Source organism: Podarcis filfolensis (assembly GCF_964270895.1).
Source record: "Podarcis filfolensis genome assembly, chromosome: 11".
NCBI classification, from domain to species: domain Eukaryota; kingdom Metazoa; phylum Chordata; class Lepidosauria; order Squamata; family Lacertidae; genus Podarcis; species Podarcis filfolensis.
Window position 1 is genome coordinate 30486348 of NC_139613.1, and position 17005 is coordinate 30503352.

Below are 17005 nucleotides of genomic sequence, written 5' to 3' on the forward strand. Positions count from 1 at the left end.
ATGTTCATGTAGTTTCTAGTGAAGTATCAAGCATAACTAAATATTTTAAACCTTCAGTACGAAAAGTTTGTCAAAACATATCCTGGCTCAAAAAAGTATTTATTTAACAAAATTTATATGATTTTAAGAAAACATCCAGGCAGTTTGCAAAAATATAAAACAAAATATTAAAATTAATTGCAGGAAGAGAGCATACATCTTGTTTTCTTGCAATAAATATTTGAAGACCATGGGATGATATTCAACTAAGTTTTACTCAGAGTAGACCCATTGAAATTAATAAACACTTTTATATTTGGAGTTTTTTCTTGTTTACTTCAGTAACCAGATAATATTCTTATGTACAGCAAAATTACGTAATAGAAGTTCAGATGATTTTTACTCATTCTTTATGCATTTTTTATTTTAAAAACTCAATAGTGTGTACTTCCTGGTTTTCTAATTTGTATTATTTTCTAATAATACTGAACAATTTTGTTTTATTTTGCAGAATGGGTGCCACAGACAACATATTCAAAGGTCAAAGCACATTTATGGAAGAACTGACAGAAACAGCTGATATAATTACTAAAGCAACTTCCAATTCACTAGTAATTTTGGATGAACTGGGGAGAGGAACTAGCACACATGATGGAATTGCAATTGCTTATGCTACCCTGGAATACTTTATTAGAGATGTAAGTGCATTATCTGTCCCTTTGAATGATCTAAGTCAGAGCTTTTCAAACTGTGTGTTGTGACACGTTAGTGTGAAGTGCGAACACTCCCCATGATCCCCAGGGGCTGGAAAGGGGTTAGTTTAACCTCTGGTTTGCTAGTAAAGCTGAATTACTGTGTTGCGAAATGATGCATGTCTAAAAAGTGTTTCACCAACATTAAAAGTTTAGAAGGTTTTAAGTTGTGAAAATGAGTTGTCCGCAGATGATTATCTCAGTGCACCTTCCCTAGAAACAGATTCCGTGGAGCTGGTCCAGGATACAGTTATCAGCAGTAACAAAAGCCACAGAGTGATTGAGAAGGAGCAGGGTTCACACCTTGTCCCATTCTTGATAAAGACCATCTGTCAAGAAAACTAAGGCTGATTCAGTCAAATGACTAGGACTGAACCCAGTTGCCTCTTCCCCTCCCTCACCTCTAAATAGGAAGTATGCATATTTTAAAGCCTTAATATATTTTATTTCTCTAGGTTGGTTCATTGACACTGTTTGTCACCCATTATCCTCCAGTGTGTGAATTAGAAAGGGCCTACCTGAGACAAGTTGGGAATTACCATATGGCTTTTCTGGTGAATGAAGATGATCGTGAACAAGAAAGGGGTATGTTATCAAATTTAGATACATATACATATATATGAATATACATTTCACATATCACACCTTTCTTCCAAGGACCTCAAGGTGGCATACTTCTTACCTTTTTATCCTCACCACAACCATGTGGGGTTGGTTAAGCTGTGAAAGGTCACCCAGCGAATGTGACTAAAACGATTGAAAAGCTAGCGCAGTGTGGTGGTTGACTTGAAGTAAGATTTCCAGGTTTTTGAGATGAATAAAATATAAACCATATTGAACTCAATTATGACATCTTCATACAAATGTATGTTTTTGTTTTTTGTTTTCCTAGGATCTGAAGGTGAAGAAAATCCTGAATTTGTCACTTTCCTTTATCAAATAACAAGGGAAGTTGCCACAAAGAGTTATGGGCTAAACGTTGCTAAACTAGCAGATGTTCCTGATGAAATTCTTAAAAAGGCAGCTCGCAAATCAAAAGAACTAGAGAGATTAGAGAATATGAAAAGGTTAGAGAATGGATTGATTGACATCTTAGTAATAAAACTTTCACATATATCATCTGGGAGAGCCTTTCTGAGCAGCCATAAAAAGTAGATTTAAAAGATTTTCAAGAGGTGCCTAAATGCTTAATTACATTAACGTCATTACAACCTACAGTCTGAGTAGCTAAACGTGAATTCTATTAATGAAAAAACTTCTTTAGGGAACTGTATGTTTTTCTTTAACAATTGTGATGACTGCTCATTAATGGCCTGATGTAGCAAAAATGACCTGATACAACCAAAACCAGTCACGGCATGGCTCAGGGTCCATACTAGCCATGTCAACAGAGTGCTAAAGTCATTTCTTCAACCCTTTAGCACATGTCTTAAACAGCTATAGGGGTGTAATATGGAAGTCTCGCTTTAAATATAACATTTATATTTTGGGTTGAGGATTCAGAAATGTAAGTGAAATACTTCTGGGACTGAGGACTCTTCCAGATGGGCTCCTGTTCATTAAGCAGTGATGTGGTATCACCTCCCTGTAAATGTTTGCAAACAATCAGGGTGTGTGCTCCTAAAAGACTTCTAAAAAGTAATGAAAAATAAATTACTAGTGCATCTTAAAAAAAGGTCCCAACAAGTACTGTTCATTACTGCTTTAAAGGGCTAGGGCAAGACGGAACTGTTAAACACATGCTTCATTCCTTCTTTCATACATTTGAAACACTATTTAAATTTGGTCAATGCTTTCTTGACACCCTAAATAACTTGATAGTTTTGGTAATAATTCACTATAAAAAAAGATTAAACTGTTTACCATTTGCAAACTTGAAAGGGGAAGAAAATTTAGAATCACAATTTTTATGGCCCTAATGCAGGGGTTGCCAGTTGGGTGCTTATGGGCACATATGTGCTCCCACAAATGGCCTTCCTGATTGGCTACATGGCCCCCTCTTTTTGCTGAAATTAGACTTAAAAGAAGCATTGTTTCTGGCCAGTAGAATGGGTTGCAGTGTGTGCTTGGTTGTGGGCCAAGAGCAATTCAGTTTGCAGATGTGTCCATGCATCCAAAAATATTGGCGTCTCCTGCCCTAATGTTTTTCAAAAATTTGCTTTTGTCCTCTGAATAACCCCAAGGTAGTATATTGCACTTTTTTTATTGTAGGAATTAGATATTAATTCTAGTATCTTCTGTGTGAAAATTCACACAATAGTAGGAAGTGAGGATAAAATAAATATTTCTCCAGTGTGTGGGATTCCACATTGGCACACATGTATGGGACAGGCTGGATTATGCTTTCACTTTAAGTAATAATACTTTCTGCAGTAAAAAATATAGATAGGTGTTTTTCACATTCCCCCCATGTTCTTTTCTTTCCACACCACCATTGTGACATCAAATGTAAACGCATTCATAATACTTTGTCTAGTTAGAAAAATCAGCCTTGCCTTTCTTCATCTAATTCTTCTTTACTGAGATATTTAAATACTAATGAACTGAACATTTAATGAAGTTCTAACACTAAACTTGGTGTTTGTTTGCTTTTAGAAAAAGGCTGATGACCTTTGTTAAAATATGGAATACTACCGATTCTGGAGAACTGCAAAGATGGAAAAGTATGTGCGAAACAGATAATGATTTCAGCCAACTTTAAAGATTCCTTAAAACTTGGCAATAGAAAATGGAAATAGCATAGAAGATTTAAATTAATTTATTATACAAAGCTATATATTCATGCAGTGAAATTTCAAATCATAGGTGTGTATCTGATGAATGGGTGGTTCACATGGACATTTTTTTCATTTCATTCATGCAAACTGTCTCCAGTGATGTAGTTATGTGGAGTAGCATGCTATGTGCCAGATAAGTAGAAGACATCAGAGAAACAGACAGGTAACCACATAGTACTGTATGTTTCTTTCCCATAGGATAAAAAAGTCTGGCAGGAATTTAGTTTTGGAACCCGCACGTGAGTAGGTGGGTTATTAAGCATCATTCTCCCAATGCTTTGGCCAGATTCAGTTTGGGAGGTGCCTGTAGTTGCTTTTCACTTTAAAATGAAATAACAAAAAAAGCATGGGACATCACTTCATGGGTCTCCTGCCACATTACCTAGAGATGTAAACTAGCATAGCTACTGCAGCCGTGAAAATCGCTACAGAATGAACCATTTACATGGTGCCTTCTTGACATGATCATGGGCACATAACACGGGCAAAATCATGTAAAGAAAAATCTAGCCGAAATGGGCCCATGTGAAATGGTTCATTGATTTAAATGCAGTTGATATTTTGTAAGCTCCAGTTGTTTTTTCAAACTGCTGTCTGGTGGGTTTTTCCACTAAAGTGCAAGTATTTTGTTAAATTTGCCCATATTATGTTTCCCAAACTTTATCAACATTATCTCCAAACTGTACTTTATTTAAAATACTGAAAAATGCTTTTTATAGTTTGATGGTGTTAACTAATTTCAGATGGAAAACATGAAAATCATGTTTATAAATTACAGGAAAACACATTTGTATTAAATAAAATGATGATTTTAAAAGGATACATTGATTTTTATTAATGTTACAATGACTGAACAGTATGATTTAGCAGATGTTGAATTATGTTTACTATCAATTCAGTAATACAGAATAATATTTCATGATGCTTATTTTTTTACTGATGTGAGTAGTTTCTTGCTGACATTTGTCCTGACGCATTCCCACAGAATATACTGAAAATATTCAATGTATGTGCATCTCTTTATGCTCTTGAAATGCCCATGAAATCTTGATAAAAATAGTATTGCTACTACTGCAGATGCATTTGCAAGCCCAAACAAAACAAGTACAAGTCAGTTTGTCAAGCACTCATAAGAATAAATTATCTAACTAACTACTGTATTTGTTAACTTCCATTAAGTATACAAAATGAAAACGTACACATAGTCGAAAATGCTATAATTCTTTCTGCTTGAAGCTCTTTGATGCTGGTATTGATAAAGCTTAACACAACTGATGGCATATGATGTTTTGTATGGAGGATATTAGTTTAACATCCTTGGTTATATAGTTTCAGAATTAATGAATTGGCTCCAAAGAATCATTAGTGAAACTTCTGTACATGGAAATCTCTGGCAGTGGCACTGATTTTGACTTCTGATGCTTTCTCTCTGCTGCAATTAAAAAAAAGGAATCCAGAAATTTGGGGAGACTCATCAGAATGCTTCCCATTGCTGCATTAGTTGCTGCAGCTAGGCTAGGCAGAGAAACTTTGAGGTGTATGCCTAAAGTGTTTGGATGCACCAAAGGCTCTCTTTAGATCATAGGAGCCAACTCCAAGGGGCCGAGGGGTCTTTGGCCCTCCCAATAAAATATTTGAGGGGCTGCCCCCCCATGTTGGTGAACATTGTCATTCAAATGGTGTGCATGCACTGTGTTATGTGATCAATTATGTGGGGCGGGGCTTACCTCCCCCCCCATATTTTATTCAAGTTGGCACCCCTGCTTCAGATACTAGGCTTCATGTATTACCGTATTTTTCGCCCTATAGGACGCACTTTTTCCCCTCCAAAAATGAAGGGGAAATCTGTGTGCGTCCTATGTGTGCATCCCTGCACAAAGCATCATTATTTGCAGTTTTCTAAAGGTGGGTGAAAGTTTTGGAGGGGAGCCCACATCTCAGCACACATGCTCAAAGTGACATGGCTCCTGCTTTCCCACTCAGTTCTTCCTTAACCTCTACAGCTTCAGGACGAACTTTTGCCATTTTTCATTGAGAGAGCATTTCTTTTTCCTCTATTCCTACAGTGTTCTTCTTTTGTATATTTGTGTTTTGTTGCAGTCCAGTCTGTGCTGGTGGGCATCTTCCCAGCTTCTAAATGTGGCACAACAGACACCTTGGTCATTTAAACTTTGAGGCAGTTTCCAAAATGCTTGCCTTGGTTGAAGGTATGACTATTAAACCCTGCAGGTACCACATGAAGTGTAAGGCATGCACAGCAAACAAGGTCAAAATGTGACCTGCTTTGGTATCCAGTTACAACCTTCCTGTTACCTGTTGTTCTCCAGACCACTGGGAATCATAGGACCAGCTTTATTCCATGCACTAAATTACTGGTTGTTTCGAACTCGGTGCCCACTTCTCCCGGTGCCCACTCATCAGTATCTAGCTACCAGTCCTTGGTATCCAGCCAATTCCTGCTCCATATCTGTGTAGTCATCACTTGGCTTAGTAATTACCATTAATTACTTGTCAGGTTTTGCTATGTTACTTTAAAATTAGAATAGGGAGGAAAATCCTCCCAAGGCAGCATTAAAAACTAAACATGCAATACAAGGTCTTGCTTGGTGTTCAAACACAAAATTAAATTAAAAAGAATTAATATGTGTATCTGAAAATTTTCCATCAGCAGGATCTTCAGCTATACATCTTTAGTGGCAAGTCCCAATCTTTGCAGCAGGTATTGTAGTTTGTTATGGGTCTCTACTGGAAGTGACCAAGGCAACATCTGTTGCTGCTGTCTTGTCCATTTTAAGGTAAGTCTGGGCACTTTTAGTTCTGCTTCTAAATAGATAATTACTGGCAGCCATTTACACTTGGATTACATGGAAAACAATAGTTTGGAATGTGGGGAGGTGCATAAACACCATGAGCCATTTTCCAAATTGCCACTGGCCATCCTGCTGGTATTTCATGAAGTCTGTTTGCCCCTTCTTGGACGGGTGGCTTTGCAGGTGGGCCCTCGGGCTTCCTCTGTGACCTGGCCTATTGCAGGCTGGATCATCCTCTTGCTGCCAAATTGGTCAATGGCAGGAGGAATTAGAGGGTGTTTCCCTGGACATGGGACCAACTGACCAATGGTAGCACTTGGCCCCGCATCCAGGGCAGGGATAAATTCCTGGCCTGCTGGGCCCTTTGGCCTCTCTCCGCTCTGGTTCTGAAACATGCTACCTAAATTCACAAATGTCTTAAGTTTAGGGGTGTTTCAATGATTTCAATTATAATACAATATTTTTGTGTTATACAGGTGACTCCCCACTTACGAGGGGGTTATGATCTGGACACCCCCTCCCCCACCTAAGCAAAATGTATGTAAGTAGGGAGCCTGCAGCAATACAGCTTCCCACCCAGTACAGCTGTTCAGCGGGATAGTGCAGTGGCAGGGAGCACTCCTGCATGCCATTTTTTTGAAAAGCCTTTTAAACCTTTCTTCCTGGATTTTTGGCTGACAAATGTCCTCTTTGGACTCTGGGGAGGGTCTCCTTGCGAGCCATGAGAACTTTCCAGCCCTCTGCTATTTCAGGTTTGAATTGAATTATTTCCCCCCCCAGCGCTGCATGTATACATGTGTTACATGCGAGTCAACTGCGTATAAGTGGGGGGGGGGTTGCCTGTATTATACTAATGTCATTTATAGTCAAATTATCTGTAAATGCATAAGGAACTGGTGGCATGTGCCTCTACAGTAATCCTTGGGCCAGGTATTCTATTCATTTGTCTGATCATCTGCTGGTTTTCATAAAATTGTACAAAAAGTAATGTGATAAATAAAATGCTTAGAGGGGGGAAAAACCCTGCAAAGATTTCTAGATATTTTTATCTCCTGTGCTTATGTAACACAAACTAAAGTTTCAGAGTACAGAGCCTTTTCTCCTGCCTGCATATTAAAATAGATTTTTCTTCCCTAAATATGGAAAATTAAAATTCAGCTATTGTCCAGATACTGCAAACTTTCTGAATGTTGAAAAGTGCTTATTTATAGTACCTAGCATACTGGTAAAATTACAGTTCCATGTTATTCTAATAATTGAAGAAAAAGCAAGTAATTTGATCGACATTAAATCAGAATAGTAACTCCTTCAGATGATTTACATCTCTTTTCCCAAGTAAACCTTTGAAGCTAGTTCCATTGGTTTCAATGTAAATTAGTTCCAAGGAAACCCAAGATATTCTGCATGTAAATCAGTGTTCATATATTGGTCAAATGATTGCCTATTATTTGGTTGGATCAGATGGTCCAATGCATCAAGAATAGCCTTGTATAAGTGATCCCCTCCCTTGTGTAAATAAAAGCAATGTCAAAAGTGAAGGTCACTTACTCACCTGAGGCCAAGCATGGGGGGTGGCAGTTTACTAGGGACCAAAGATCAAGGAAGACCAGACTGCAACCCAGAGGCTACACTGTAGATCATACTTAGGATATTTATGAAAGCCCATATCCCTGTCTTTATGTACCAGATCTTGAGAGATTTGTTAGGTGGATTTGTAGCTGGTTGAATCGGTGGTTCTGACTGGCTCTAAATGACGGATGGATTGGATTCCATGCGATCTCATAGTATGGCTTCTGAAAACAACAGGAGTTCTTTGAAGAAGGAACTACTTTTTTCAGTCGAGTGTAATTATTACCGTTCTTTGTTACTGCTCTAATAAAATCAGTGCTTTAAATGCGTCACCATATTTGACAATCTTTCACCTGTCAGATGAAAAGGTTATGTTTTGGTTTTTACATGTCAAAGGCAGCTCTAAAGCTGACATGGATGCAGGTGGGTCATGGACACACTACACATGGCTGCAAGAAGCAGATTGCTGGAGCAGAACTGGAAAGTCTCTGAAGACTGGCCCACAGAACACCAACAGCATTTTGTTAAAGCCGAATGAATAATTATCAATACATGGATTGTATGCTAGATTTTTTACCCCCAAAATTCAAAGATAACTAATGCTAGGAGGGATCTGCTGTATTGTCTAGTATACTTATAACATTAAGGAAGAAAAAAAATCTTGGCTATGTCATTTCAATTTCACTTTTAACTTGGGATAGCACAGTGAACCTGTTGCACCAAATGGGAGGTAGGTAATCTATCATATTTCTGATACTGATGTTACGTAGCTTGCGAAATCTCCATAAAATTTTTAAATAGGAAAAAAAAGATACAAAATTCAGTGAGTAGTCTGGGCCACTAAACAGCACTTTGAGTAAGGCTAACATCTAAACTAACACACTTTCCTGCGTACCGTATTGGCCCGAATATAAGCAACACCTTTAAAATTGGAGGTGGGGGGAAGAAAAAATACCGGAATATAAGCCATTCCATTCCTCGCTGCTCCTGGCTGCATACTTGGGGGGGGGGGGAGCCATGCTGCGTTGCCAGCGGCCTTCCCCCTTCCTTGCTCTTTCCCTTCCCGGTCTTGGGGGGGAGGACGGGGAACTATGGGCAGGGTGGGCATCACTTTGCTGTGCTTCTGGCTGCATACTGTCAGGTTGTGAACATAAGCTGCACTTTAACTTTTCACAGTTGGAATTTGGGGAAAAAGTGAGACTTATATTCAGGCCAATACGGTATTTTATAAAATTCACCAATATAGGGAGGAATTCATTTTCCGAATGTAAAAGGCATTTTATTCTAGAAAACTCCAGAAAAGCATTGTTTTAGTGTTGTGTCTTGCATCAGTCAGAATTGGGGAAGTTTTAGAGGCCTGCCTTCATTCAAGCATATTGGAATCATGTCTGAAGCACAAGTGTCTTTTATACTTGGCATCCGCCAGTTAACCAAATTGTCACACTAACTTTGGCCCTGTCCATTTAAAAGACAAAAGTGAATGCATATACAATACAGAGATGCACAGTAATTTTTTTCCATATCAAGGCTGTTAGTTTGAAGTGCTGTTATAGACAATATCTTTTCTGGAGCTCAAGGTCTCTGCAGCATCTTGAATGGAACTAGCGATAATACCCATGAAGAGGTGGTTAGTTTGATTGTTGCCAAGGCTGCAGTATTATTATTTTTTTACTCATTCATCAAAAGTCTGATTTGTGCTATAAATTAAACGCATTTCATGAATCTTCTACTCTGAACTGCCAGTGACCTGCTGCTAGGCTCACAAATAAAGCTTTTATGGGAGCACTGTGCAACGTATCCTTTGCCAAAGTAGAACATTTGTGACACTCACTTGCAATGGGGAGGATGTTATTCTGTACTGTATGCTCTAGCTTTATAAAAGAAATGCAAGCAGAATCCTTCACCTTGCTTACATATGACAGATACATCTCTGTTAATTAGTTATGTTTTAGAAACAGCAGCAATTTCAACTGCAGTGGCGAAAAACTAGAGAGATGCATATTTGTTACAGCATTATATGCATCTTGCCTTTGCATAATGCAGATTTTGATTACCAGATTACCTTAATATCCACACCTAAGTGTTTGGGGGTTATCTAACACCATGTTGTTCTAGAACAGGAAAGCAGGCACGAATGGGTTTGGCACCAGCTTGGCTACAGGAAGGAGGTGTACAAAATGCCACCCAACAGCCTTAGGGACTCCACTCCAGATTGTGTAGGGTCTATTCCTTAGCCCTTTCAACTGAAGATATCCAGCAAGGCAGCATAGACCTAAGATCAGAGTTTTCCTTCTCCTTGATGGGCTGCCTTCCCAGCCTCATCAGCCCTTCACTTCTCTCTACAGCACATGTAGAAACTACCTTCTTGACTGTTGGACCCACTATTGGTCTCATTTCAATCTGCCAGAGCCTGTCTTGGCATGCAGGGAAAGCCCCCTAACTCATTGAGAGTTTGAGACCCATCAGTTACAATCACCCGATTTAGGCAGCCAGTCAAAGCCGTTTCCCGGAGTGGAGCCACTGTCACATGCTGACAGCTTCTAAGAGGCATAGGTGAGAGCCAAGTGCAGGGTGGGGACCAAAGGTAGACAAACTACCCCAGAAGGAGCATGACATGTAGATGTACATTAATGAACAGCATATATATGCTCCCATGGGGAAAGCTGTATGGGAAGCTTGCAGTAAATATGTAATATGTTAGTATAATATAAAGCTCTGGAAATTAGTCTCCAGGATTTTTGCTTTCTGACATAAAAGTTCATTAGCATTTCAGTATTACTAGAGGTGAAAGTATGCTGTAACACATGGAACACCAATGAACATGGGGTTGCCTAATCACTTCAACAGAGACAACAGTCCACCATATGTATGTGTGAAGGAACCGCACTGTTTACCACATATTGTTTTGTTTGGAATTTTAGGGTTCCTGGAGCCAACCTTGTCTGGCAGGTAAACCCTTCAGAAGGTGTTAAAAAATTAGGTAAAGGGGATACAGATAGGGAGCTGCTTGCAGAAATCATGATACACAAGATCTGACCACGAATTTCAAAATTTTGAATTCCCTGCAAACCTGAGCCCAAGCTTTTGCAATTGTTTTGCAGTGCCCCCAAAAAGCACAGCAAGTAATACATCAAACCAGAGTTCCAAGATAATGCCACTGTAGTTAACAGCACTCAAATTCCCACATTGTCTTATTTACTCCAAAGTTTTGCAATTGTTTTGCAGTGAAAACCCCACATTTTGCATCGGCTCCCCGAACTGTGACTGACTTGCCCCAGGTGAGGCTCTATTGCTCATCCCAAATCTGTGATACAAGAAGACACAGGTTTGGAATGCAATTGCTTTGCAGCATTTTACAGTGCTCCCCCACAAAATACAGAGGTAAGTTATACATTGATGTGAGGGTTCCTGTTAATACTACCCAAAATCCACCATTGTCTTATTTACTGCAAACCATTGCCAAAGTTTTGCAATCATTTTGCAGCAACCCATAAACTGACCTACCATGTGCCTGTAGGAGATTGCTGGACTGGGATACAACTTAGCAAAATATATATGCAGAAAAAATGCATATTCAACAGAGCCCATTCAGGTTTTTGGATTATAGAATTATGTTTTTAATTGCTCTGGGAAACACTGATGTGGCTGAATCTACTCAAGTATTTTAAGAGTAACGTATATAGTCGTCATGAAAGATGTCTGGTTATAAATGATCTATTACAACAGTGGTTATAAAACCAGCAATTCCTCAGTTCACTGCAATTCATTTTTTGTTTAAAAGCCAACATCTCTTTGAATTTTTCCAACAACTTCCCCAACTTGCTCAATCTGAGGTAGAATCCAGAAAATGGTGTTGGTAAATGAGCTGCATAAAGTTTTGTTCGCTGAAATACTCCCCCCCCCAAACTTCTCCATGCCTTCCACAAACACAACCATTGCCCTCTCTTCACCAAAGAGAGGACAAGCTCTATCGGCTCCCCTTAATAAAATTACAGCTGAATTAGTTTGATTATGAAGGAAAAGATTAGAATTTAACAAAATCGGTTAAAATGTGTCAGGCTGATACATTGCAGAAGCCGCTGTCAAAATGCGGAGTTCTGATGTTGTTGCCAAGTTCTAGGCAAAAATAAATCAAAGCAACACTTTCCTCCCTTGCAATTAACCAAATGAAAACTGCAGCATGTGGCATGGAGACAGACTGTCCCTTTTGCTTATGCAAGCAGAGGGAATTCTGTTCTGGCTAATATTTAACAAGTTATCCCCCCCCCCCCCGCTGACCCATACCCACCTCATAATTATTGACTGCTTTAATGCATTGATCTGCACCAATATCTTATAATTTCCATAGGTGATGCAGACATGTAACTCCCTTTTACTTGGGCATTGATGGGTGTTTAAATGGGTGTTTCCAGCATTAGAGCCATTTATAATTGCCAAGAGAGATAGAGAAAACCTTAGTTTGTGAAAACACCCTTAATTCAGGATAAATTAAATCAAATCACACAAACATCACACCAGGAGGAAAAGCATTGCAAGTGACCAAGTAAGTCCTGGGATCACGTGTAAGCACTTTCATGTGCTTAGTCCATAACAGAAAAACCTCCAAAAGTAGTCCAATATGTTTATTGTGACCAGCCTAACAGGAAGTAACCCAAAAAGTAAAATAGGGAAACCCTCCAAATTAAAAATTATCCTGGATGTTTAAGACTTCAAATCTGTATTAAGATTCAGTCTGGAGGTATAAATTGCAAATTGAATTTCTGGTAGGTACTGCAGCTGTGGTTTCAAAAATGCTTGCTTCTAAACATTTGGAGGGGAAACACAGTGCAGTGGTACCTCGGGTTAAGAACGTAATTCATTCCGGAGGTCTGTTCTTAACCTGAAACTGTTCTTAACCTGAAGCACCACTTTAGCTAATGGGGCCTCCTGCTGCTGCCATGCCGCCGGAGCACGATTTCTGTTCTCATCCTGAAGCAAAGTTCTTAATCCGAGGTACTATTTCTGGGTTAGCGGACTCTGTAACCTGAAGAGTATGTAACCTGAAGTGTATATAACCCGAGCTACCACTGTACATTTAGCGGGAAAGAAATGTACCCCAATTCCCTCTCCCTGATTATATTGCTTACAGTCTTTTTGAGGATTTTGCAGCTTCAGTAGCCTATGCCCATTTGGGAAGATTTCTTCCTGAGAACAGTGAAATTCTCATACAGCCTCTCAGCTTGACTATGTGATGACATCACTGAGAACAAATGAAGCCAATTCAGAGGGAGGGTAATGTTTATGGACTCAAATTACCAGCACTTTTACCAATCGGTTCATGTTCTAAGCATGATAACATGCAGCCAAACAGATTGGAGAGCAAATAACTCAATTCAGGGAACACTTTCTGCAAGAAACAGATGTGTGCATGTTGTACGTAAGTTTCTGTCCTGTTTCAAACCCCCTCCCATCCAGTCACTAAAAGAGGGGTGCTTTTTCCAGGGGCAGAACTGTACAACAAAGTAAATTTAACGTTTAATAGTGCAACTGGGTTGTTGTTTTTTTACTGTGGACATAACAGTTGAATTGAAAGTTGTGTACTACTTCAGCTATGAAGCACACAATTCTCTTCTCTCTCCCTTTCCCACAGCTGTTTACAACCGTTTTTACGTTCCTGATAAGTTAGAGCAAAAAATCCACCTCACTTAAGAAATAAATACCCTGGGAACATGCACTTTTGTGTTTTAAACTCACTTAAAACATATCACCATCAAGACTACAGAAACAAAATGCTGTTTCCTTCAGCTGCTCTTTCCCTTTACTTGGAAAGAAGCACCATTTTGTTGTAGAAAAGGATAATAGTTTTAAAGAAAAATAAGGGAATGAGCATCAGTTGCCATCCCCAGACTATTAAATGTGGTTGTTTTAGGATGTTGTGGTAACCAGTCCCAGCAAGCTCGTTCATGTCTGCTACGATGCTGACACTGAGCCTGTTTCTTGTTGCTCTCTAAGTGGTCAATTAGGCTCCCTAAGGCTATGGTACACAGGCTCCCAAATCTGTGACACCAGTCATGTTTAATGCCTTGCAATTTGTGAGTGCTAGTTCAAGATATATCTGCTGACACCAATTTACGGTAAGCATAAGTTGGTGATAGAAACTTCTTTTCCTAACTCAGATTGCAATCCTAAACACACTAACTTGGAAGCAAGCCTTTTCCCTTCGCTGTGGAGCACTGATAAACAGGAGTGAACTATTACTCCAGCAATTCTGAAGATGACCTTAATGTAACTTGCTTTTTATCATAATGTAACTTGCTTTTTATCATAATGGCATTTAGATGCATTGGACCACAGTGCTCTTAATAAAGTTTCAATAGGTAAGCTTAAAATTGAGCCTATTCTGAAATCTAGGGTTCTTATATCTTATCTAAAAAATGTTTGTTTTTTTCAGAAAAAGCCTTTTGCTTAAGCACCAATAGTGACATTTTAGAGTTCATTTTCCTTCCTGTGCTAAAACTTTTTGCAAAAGTCCTGGCTAAGTGGAAAATATACCCAAATTAAAAAATGTGGAGATTGCTAATAGAATAGAATTTGTGAGGAATTCTTTACACTAATTGTTTATAACGTAACACCATTCAACCTCTAGTAAAATGTGACAATCCAATAATCAACAGGAACCCTCTGTTGTAAAAGCTATTACTGTTTGGTCTCCCTTTGCAGACTTGAGTTGTTGTTGCTATTGGTACGTATTTCTGTTCTTCCCTTCAGTATTTCTACTCCCACACCAGCTAACTAACATGTTGGCTGGAAAGGGACCCTGGAGAGGGAGATAGACTTTATATAGACCAGGGTAGACAACCTGATTCACTCCAAGGACACATTTCCCTTTGAACGATCTTTCAGGGGCCACATGGCAATGGTGGCAGGGTCAGAGGGAAAAGTAGGTGGACCGACAAACGTAAATCTTAACTTTGTAGAGTAGGCTGGTTTCCTCACACTCACATATACCTCTCTATCCAGGCATGCAAGACTCATTATCAGAGTTCCAGGACACATTCCGGCCAGGCAAAAACATGAGAGTGGGCATGGAATTCCCAAGGAATTCCATAGAATTCTAGAGTTGGAAGGCACCCTGAAGATCATCTGATCCAGCCCCCTGCGATACAGGAGTATGTAGCTGTCCCATATGGGCACTGAGCCTGCAACCCTGGCATTATCAGCACCACGCTCTAACCAATTGAGCTATTCAGGTTGTTGTGGGGAGGGCTGCATTTGGACCCTGGGACTGGGGTTTTCCAACCCTACTACTGAATACAATAGTTCCCTCCTGACCATCAGATATGCATTGATGCTGCTCTGAAAACATAGGCAAACACAACTGGGAGAGAGAAAATCTTCCCACATTGAGCACTGAGAGCTCAGTAGTACAAACCAGACTGGAATCCTAATCCAATATTAGATCATGTATTAACAAGTTGGTGAAATGGGTATTTGTGTTGTCAATGTAACATCAATATAATGTCCAGAAGAGATGAAAAGATGCAAATTTCTTGCTAAGGATTATTTTGAAAGGGGATGGGGGGACCTGCCAGTAACATAATGCATTTATATAAATTGAGGTTACAGGTGCATTTGACCCTTTTATTTCCTGGATCCAGCAAGCGTTGAAGTCTAAGGAAAGATTCAAATTGTTGGAATAACCAGACAAGCTTCCTTATAATAACCCTCTAAATATGTGTCATTAAGGTAACAAAGGAAATTAGGCTCTGTGCCAGACACAAAATGTGTGGGTCCCACTCCTTCAACTCACTGGTACAGTGGTACCTCGGCTTACATACGCTTCAGGTTACAGATTCCACTAACTCAGAAATAGTACCTTGGGTTAAAAACTTTGCTTCAGGATGAGAATAGAAATCGCACAGTGGCAGGGCAGCAGCAGCAGCAGGCCCCTTTAGCTAAAGTGGTACCTCAGGTTAAGAACAGTTTCAGGTTAAGAACGGACCTCTGGAACGAATTAAGTATGTAACCAGAGGTACCACTGTAGTTAGTTAGTCTCCTAATGTTCCTCAACAGGGTTTCTTTTCTATATGTTTAATCATTATAGCTTTAAGAATGTTTTCCATCAATTTCCATGAGAAATAAGCTACTCAGGTTATGACTTTGTTGCCCTGCTTTGATGTAGGGAAGGTTAAGCATTTATTTTTCTTTTCTTTTATAAACTAATATACTTCTGAGTTCCTAGGGAGGGAGACATGTATATAGAAACCACCATCTTATTTTTGGGGTGGCTCTGTTTCACGTCCAAACTGATTGGCATTAAACCACCTAAGTTTAGCATTACAGCAAACTCAATTCCAGCTGTCCACACTGTGTTGCTTTCAGTGGAAATGCACATCCACATTTTAGCATTAGTCATGTAATAACTTCTAAGAACATGACAAGAGTGGAATCCAGGGTGACAGGGTGTTTCTTCCAGGAACACACACGTTTATAATTTAGAAATAAATTAATCTTGAGTAATGTTTCCATTTTTAAAAGATCAAAAATAGCCCTGATAAAAGGATTCCTGGGTCTTCTATTGAGATTTTTCCAGTGCAACCTCTTTCTACATAATAGCAACCTTTAATCCAGACCCCTCATTTTCCTTCCTCTCAGTTATAGTGCTTGTCAACTTGCATTACAGATGAATAACAGAGAAACATAAAGACATACCCTTGGGTAGAACACTTGCTCAGCTTTGCAGGATGGGAAAGCTTCATCATACAAAATAATTACAGTAGTAAGTGATAATAACTGTAACATTTTACAATCCTGACTGAGCACCATGGGGTATCTTTTAAGAAAGAAAACAATGAATACCATAGAACTCTAATAATGCCCATTTAAAACAAAGAAACTAGAACTATGTGAATTGGTCAGAATTTCTCTGAATACATCATCCCTTCTGGATAAACACTGCCCAATTCCAGAAAAACCGTGCAGTTCACAGACACAGTAGTGCAATTACTGCTAACTATAGTTTATGTCAAGTGAAGAGAACTCTTTCCAGCCCAAGAGCCTTCTTGGGGTCATGTGCAGTTGCTAGACCAGGCCAGAGGCAAAGGTGAGCAGAAAAGTTGATGTGAACTTTTATCATTGT

General features: G+C 39.2%; 1 protein-coding gene and 1 long non-coding RNA gene across 4 annotated transcripts in view; one reads left to right on the plus strand and one right to left on the minus strand.

The window, feature by feature from the left end:
• Nucleotides 1–4325, plus strand: part of MSH3 (mutS homolog 3) — a 69402-nt gene extending 65077 nt beyond the window's left edge. For all 3 annotated transcript variants that reach the window (XM_083577358.1, XM_083577356.1, XM_083577357.1), the window contains 4 exons: nucleotides 491–677; nucleotides 1187–1316; nucleotides 1624–1798; nucleotides 3327–4325. In XM_083577358.1, coding sequence (XP_083433484.1) covers nucleotides 491–677; nucleotides 1187–1316; nucleotides 1624–1798; nucleotides 3327–3432 — 598 coding nt within the window. In that variant the 3' untranslated portion in view covers nucleotides 3433–4325. The remainder of the gene's footprint in view (nucleotides 1–490; nucleotides 678–1186; nucleotides 1317–1623; nucleotides 1799–3326) is intronic.
• The window catches only part of LOC310745259, a 153947-nt gene that overhangs the window by 13979 nt on the left and 122963 nt on the right, over nucleotides 1–17005 (minus strand). The gene's annotated exons all lie outside the window — the stretch shown is intronic.